This window comes from Acartia tonsa, chromosome 1 (genome assembly GCF_053477335.1).
Source record: "Acartia tonsa isolate MP-2025a chromosome 1, ASM5347733v1, whole genome shotgun sequence".
In the NCBI taxonomy this organism is placed as follows: Eukaryota; Metazoa; Arthropoda; class Copepoda; order Calanoida; family Acartiidae; genus Acartia; species Acartia tonsa.
This window is the reverse complement of record NC_137260.1, coordinates 52705195-52712430: the sequence shown is the minus strand read 5'-3', so window position 1 is coordinate 52712430 and position 7236 is coordinate 52705195. Positions and strand designations below refer to the sequence as shown.

Here is a 7236-nt window from a genome sequence, read left to right as displayed (position 1 = left end):
AAAACAACGTAAATTGTGATTTATGTGTGTGTATGTGTGTGTGTGTGTGTGTGTGTGGTGTGGGTGTGTGTGGATTTCTTATTTATTTATGTCTACAAATATTTATGAGTATACCTTTAAAACATTTATATAATTAAATGTAATTAATTAAAAAAAGATGTTATCTAAATGTATCAATTAAATAGATGATATTATGATGCTTTTATTCATTTAATTAATACCTACATATTACTATATATTAGTTGTAATTTTTATTTATTATTTACTTCAAGAGCTGTATGAATAGGTATGAGACATAAGATTTCTTTAAATTTTTAAGATAATATTCTCTAATTTCAGCAATCTTTTATTGGTTTAAACAGATTTTATGCTATTTTTCTGAGGGGTATCAACCATCCAACCAAACCCTCCAAAAGGATAGGGACGGGGGATATAATTTGATCAAGTACAAAATCTAAAATGCTTATAATTGGTAAAAGCAAAATGGACATTTATGTGGAACTTATTTCTTCATTTAGACTTTTAATTGTAGAATTAGCTAAGATTTAATAATTTAATATACTTAGTCGTTGTTAAAAAAAAATATTTCGTTGAATTGCACATATGACCGAACTACGTACACAAGTTAAGAGGAGGGTTATTGTGCAAACAATTTCTTCATCACATTAGCTAAACCAATATATATAAAGCATGCTCACACACACATACATACACACACACACACACACACACACACACAGAGTCATATGGGACCATAATAAACAAACTTTAAGTACATTTTAAATAGCACAGCTACTCTAATAACAATAAATATATAAGTCTAGATATATAATCTTGATAACTACCTGGATCCTGTGCTGGGGACCTTTTTCGTCTGCTAGCTAATTGCTTTCTGCTATTACCCATGTAATTTTTCGGTCGGTTGGTTCATCTAGTAGGAAGGGAGGGGATGGGATAGAATAGGGGAATAGGAAGACAGTTATGTCCGCCCGCTACAAGTTTCAATTTATTAGAGTACATTTAATCTGGTGTTATACTTGTAAGTTTAAGTAATAATCAAGAAAAATATGTTATGATAGGGCTCCTATAATGTAAATTTGGATAAGGTTCATATTATATCCTGTTATTAAAGGAACTTGGATGATAGAGTTTGGATATCATTCAGTACATTAGTAACCATTCACTAGGCAGTAGTTGTAATTATAAACAAGGATGATTATGTTTATCAAAAATCATTATTGCTTGTTAATGAAAAATCTGTTTATTTGAAATACTAAGTAAAAACAGGGACCTAAACAGATAAGACAAGGCCCATAATTTGATGTAGATCCCCAATCATATTACAGAAAATTCCCTCTTCTGATCACAAATATTGGTTGAAACGTTTGGACACTCAACTTAATGATTCAACCAATAAAAATTTATCAAAAGTCCCCATAGTTGTTAGGTCAACGATTAAGAAAAGGTTAATAAAAACTTTGGGGACTTCCTTTCTGGATTAAAGAGACAAAGTCAATTTAAGAATAGCTTTGTATTTCTACTGATTTTAAGAGACACATATTTTAGTTTATGTAACTGAAAATTAACGAAGTTCAACCATTATAAAATACAAATTTGATCGCAATAAAATAATCTTGATTAACCGTGACATTTCTATATAAAGAATTTAATAGATAGATAGGTACATGTCAAATGACGTTTAATATACATTTTATTAGGCTTAGAATCCATAAAAGTTTTATGATATGAGAGACTATATATACATTTTTATTGTCACATTTCTTGGTATTTCAAACTTTTATTTCATTCATATATTTGTATTCACGGAGTTATCAATGTTCAAGTATGGAAACTTGACCATATTAGAAGTAATATATGGTCCAGTTACGGTACTCCAAAATGAACTAATCTGTGGGTACTTAAAGCAGAATATTAAATGTGTATTAATTCATTTTATATCTGACATAATGATATAATTTCATATAAGTTTTCATATTCATGAAATTTTTGAGCATGATATAACTGATCTAAAACTTTTTGTTGTTGAATATAAAGTCCCCTTGTGTGGTGATGAGACAAAACCGTAATTGTTCCTTAATTTTTAAATAATTATGAAGGTCAGCGTAGCAACTATTAAGTTGTATTTTTCTGTTTCAGTTTGGAGCTGACTACACGACTGTCAGGGGATGGTGAGGGCAGGGGAGGAATTGTCAAGGATCCTGTTTCTGTTTCTGGAGGCCTGGACAGGACAGATACACCTGCACGCAGTTCAATACACAGGTAATTCATTTTTTTCCTTACAATGCAATGACTTGAAACCTGTCAAGAATCTAATAAACTGTGCAGCTATCATTCCATCTAACTCACAGAATCAGCTACTTTAGAATATTGGATTTTTGCCTATATTGGTAAATTATCTATCCAAACAACTCAACTATTAATTTTGTATGAAATATTTTTTACTATTTGGTTATTGAACTACCTGTTATAGGGTTACATTTAACACACGAAACGAGGTAGCCAGTGAGGATACTGACGGAAGCCTGCTGGTCACATACTGTCCTCTGGAGGAGAGAATCAGACGGAGAAGGGACAGGTCTCCGGTACCTCCGGGCAGAGAACCTTATAAGGTAAGATAAGAGATTTAATGATGATACATACAAAACAAACTTAATCGTATTCTTGAGTTTCTTTAAAAATACACTATAATTAAGAACCCTATTCAAATCTGAAAACTCATTTATTTAAGAAATTCAGAAGATCTTAAGTAGTAATTTTGCACCAATATAAGGCTTATCTTAAAAATTTTAGTTTAAGAATGATTCTCTGAAGTGTATAGATAAAATCAAAAGATTTAAGAGAATTATGGCAGTTTTTACAGCTTCTACATATTTTAAACAAAGTTTAATTCAACTCATAAATGACAAAAATCTTTTAGTGAAATTTAAGCTAGGTATATTTTCTGTCTGTTCCTTCATTTTATTTGTGTTGTTAAACAGAATAGTAAAGAATGCCTACTTTGTTTTAAAACATATTTTACATTCAAAGTTTTCCTTTTAATGACGCCGTCAAATGACATTTTAAGCTAAAATTGAAACATTTTTTCTTCTAAATTTAAATATTAGATTTTTCAAATAGGAAATTTAAAAGATTGTTTCAATGCTCATTTATTCCCTTTAATAGCCGATATATCATATAGGTGAACGTGTTAAAGTTTCGTCATTTTAATATAAAAAAATGTTGATATTCCATCAGGTATCTAAAGGGATAAGACAATGGCCGATAAATCTATGTACATCCCATATGATGATGCACAAAATTACCCCTTCTGTAGATTTAAATTTAGGGTTGAAACGTTTGAACACTCTACTTAAATAACCAACCAATCGAAAGTCCCAAAAGTTGTTAAGCCAACGAATAAGAAAACGTTATTTTGAAACTTTGGGGACTAGTGTAATAAAAGCTCTTTTTCCCCATTTCTCTGTAATTTATCCCCATAATGCTTTAAGCAGATTATAAATTAAAAATTTGAGATTATTATCGGCTTTTTGGCACTATGTCCTCTCCTGCCAACTTTATAGGGATGGAATCTACAAAGCAGGGTGTCGGAGCCGTATAATTTTGATGCGGCTCCGGCTCCGCAGAGCCGTATTTGGAAATACGGCTCCGGATCCGGCTCCTACCTTAAAATTAATATATCAATTTTTTTCATTATTGAATTTGATAAAATAAAATAAATAATATAAAATATTTTGCTTTTATTTGATTAAAGCTATATAAAAGTAGAAGGATGTGTGTCTATTTGTTAAGTAACAATAGTTTTGTTAGTTTATTATATGGAAATAGACCGTTGCCTTATTATAATATTACTTTAAAAAATAATTTTTAGCTAATCCGGAGCCGTTTTTAACGAAAAATACGGCTCCGGATCCGGCTCCGGCTCCACCAAAAATGTTGCCGCTCCCGGCTCCGGCTCCGAAACACTGCTACAAAGGGTATAATTATATAACATTTAAACTTTAATATTTGCCTCGCATATGTATTTAGTTTAGCAAGCATAATATATGTTTTATTTTGACATATCATCTACTTAATTTTATGACTCATTCACCTTTTTGAGTAGCGCAGCTACCATATAATAAGGGTCGGTCTGTACGTCTGTCAGTGAAAATAACCCTAACATTCTTGTCTATTAAAGGGTTTTAAAAACTTAAACTTGTAATTTGTTTAAATAATTTTTTGTTCAAAAGTCATATTCTAGGATTTATTGACTATACTTGCCAATATATTTCACCAAAGACTGCTGCACTATTTATGTATTATGGACATGACTGTCCTTGTTGTAGTTTTATATTTAGCAAATATAAAGTTTGAAAAAGTTGCATGTTTAAATGTTAAGTCTAAATATCATAGACTAGACTTTGCTTAACATTTTGTATAAAATTTATACATTTTATATATATGTACTTTTTCAAATACTTTGCGATGTTGATAAATTTTCTACAGATTTTAAATTAAATCTTTCAAAATCTGTATCTTATTGATAAATGGGTTTGAGGAAGATCAATTGCTGCCAAATGTACGTTTTTCAATCCATAAAGCAGTTTAATGGATGCTTTTGCGGCTGCTGAATCATTTTTAATTTATTTTACTTCCTTTTTTTGGATGAAATATCAACTATTTCTTGTCTAATAAATTTCTCCAAATTGCTTTACTATATCAGAAATAAATCTCGGAAGAAAATAATTAGGAAGCCGCCAGACCTTTAGGGATTAGATATTGTTCATGTCATGGATTCAGGGAGAGGTCCATAGAAATTAAAAAGAAATTTGTACACAAATTACAATAGAAAAACACTATGATAGAGATCAGGGGGAAAATAAATTTACATTTTTCTTCTGATTAATAGATATCCTTGCTGTGATAAAGCTCACAATGCAGATAACTTTTATTTGTATAAACAATGAACAAGGATGAAAGAGTCCATAATTATTACAAAAATGTTTAAAACTAAGCAATTTTCACTCATTCTAAAGGTTCTAACTTTCTCTATTAAGAATCGTATTTTGATTTCTATTTTAGTTAAATTTATATTTCTACAATGTTTAGCTTTTCTTCTTTATCTTAATCTAAGTAATGTATTGCAACATTAATAATTATATAGAAGCTTCGCTGCAATATAAAACTGTACATAAAGATGTAGTTGTCAAGTAATTAGGACGGCATTTAGATTGTCAATATGACCCAATGACGGATAGGTTATGCTTGTAGGAAAGCTCCGCTGTAAATAAAAAAACTTCATTTCTTACCAACCTAAATCCTTCAGCTACAGATAAGATGACATTAAAAATTATCAATATGGGGTACATGACAGACAAGTTATGCATGTAGGATAGCCCCGCTACAAATAAAGAACTCTGCATGGGGATGCAGTATGTCTAGTTGTTCAGCAATTAATTCCTACCAACCTTCAGCTACAGATAACATGACATTCAAAATTGTCAATATACCCCCATGACGGACAAGTTATGCTTGTAGAATAGCCCCGCTACAAATAAAAAACTCTGCATGAGTATGTCTAGTTGTCCAGCAATTAATTCTTACCAACCCAAATCCTTCAGCTACAGATAAGAGGGCATTAAAATTGTCAATATGACTTATCACGGACAGGTTATACTTGCAGGATAGCCCCGCTAAAATAAAAATCCTACATGAGGATGGAGTATGTCTAGTTGTCCAGCAATTAATTCTTACCAACCTAAATCTTTCAGCTACATATAAGACGGCATTAGAATTGTCAATGTGCCTTATGACGGATAGGTTATGCTTGTAGGATAGCCCCGCTACAGATAAAAAACTCTGCATGAGGATGCAGTATGTCTAGTTGTCCAGCAATTAATTCTTACCAACCTAAATCCTTCAGCTACAGATAAGACAGCATTTAAATTGTCAATGACTTTTCAATTCTGCAGGGGCACGGTCCAATATTCAGCAATTTCAATCTATTTTGATAATCTTAAGTTTTTGTGTTTATCATTTTCAACATCGTTTTTTTTACATTCTTCAAATACCAAAACCCTTTAGGCTCGATTAAAAAAAATATATTTTTAATTATACATGATAAGAAATCTAAAGTACTCAAAACAATACTGAATAAATTACTGAATATTAATCCTGATCCTTGAAATAGTTAGGCCTACCTCTGATTAGGTAGGAATTAAAATGGTTAATTGTTTCGGATTTTTCACATTTAGGAAATGCAGGTTTTTATAATGTTATTAGTAGCAGTCATTAGAAACGTAATCTTTTTTACTTATTTTATATTTATTTTATTGGTTGTTGGCATGTTATCTTCTTGGGTATTCCCTTTAATACAACAATCTTTGAAAGAAAAATGAAATCAAAATTAGTTCTGCATTATAGGCATTTACCTACACCCTGATAATTTAAATCAGACATACAGAGAAAAAAATGTACAAAGTCATTCCTTTTTTTACTCGGGTAATCTCTTTAATTCAACAAATCAAGATCATGGAGGAAAGGGATATTGGACTGTAAATTATACAGATTCTTAAAGTTTCTAAACATGTTCTGTCACTAGTTTGCTTAAACACTTTGGTGGTGGTCTATACAGAAAAATAGAAAAACTTCCCCCCCAATAACCTTAATTTAGATAAAGGGACATATTTTTCTGTATTTTGGTGGTACATTAATTTATCGCTTATTGCCCCATTCCTATCCCAGATCAAAAGTCAGAACAAAATTGGATTAATTTAAAGTTGTGATGGCTATTTATCTTCTTATTTTCAAGTTTAAAGTTTTTGACCTATTTTCTTATGTCTAAACTAGAAGATATTTATTTTCTCCCCAATTAAACACCTTTATTAAGTAGGTATATTTATTATACGGGTCAACCTTTTTATTATAGCAACTTTTGTGTGCTTCCGTTTGGGCCTTGGAATTATCTTTAATCTTTATTATAGTAAAACTAACTATACTATCTTGTAAAAGTATTAGATAATGAAGAATAATTAATATTTATTTATCTTGATAAATTTACATAAATATTCAAATGAAAACTAAATTTGGAGAGGATATAAAAGGATTAACATAATTAATACATCAAACTTTTTACATAATTATTAACAAAAAGGTTAATCATGATCAATATTTATAAAAACTTAACTCCTACAACTAGGATATTTGTCATATTTAACATAAGTTTAGTTTTTGTCA

The 7236-nt window shown here is 30.3% G+C and overlaps 3 protein-coding genes across 3 annotated transcripts in view; all 3 read left to right on the top strand.

The window, feature by feature from the left end:
• The window catches only part of Alg7 (Alg7 dolichyl-phosphate N-acetylglucosaminephosphotransferase), a 570179-nt gene that overhangs the window by 179452 nt on the left and 383491 nt on the right, over nt 1-7236 (top strand). The gene's annotated exons all lie outside the window — the stretch shown is intronic.
• The window catches only part of LOC145331062 (uncharacterized), a 557608-nt gene that overhangs the window by 179459 nt on the left and 370913 nt on the right, over nt 1-7236 (top strand). The gene's annotated exons all lie outside the window — the stretch shown is intronic.
• LOC145323800 (uncharacterized) overlaps nt 1-7236 on the top strand; it is a 62439-nt gene that overhangs the window by 36168 nt on the left and 19035 nt on the right. Inside the window, exons 2-3 of the mRNA XM_080166359.1 lie at nt 2158-2280; nt 2492-2630. Coding sequence (XP_080022485.1) covers nt 2158-2280; nt 2492-2630 — 262 coding nt within the window. The remainder of the gene's footprint in view (nt 1-2157; nt 2281-2491; nt 2631-7236) is intronic.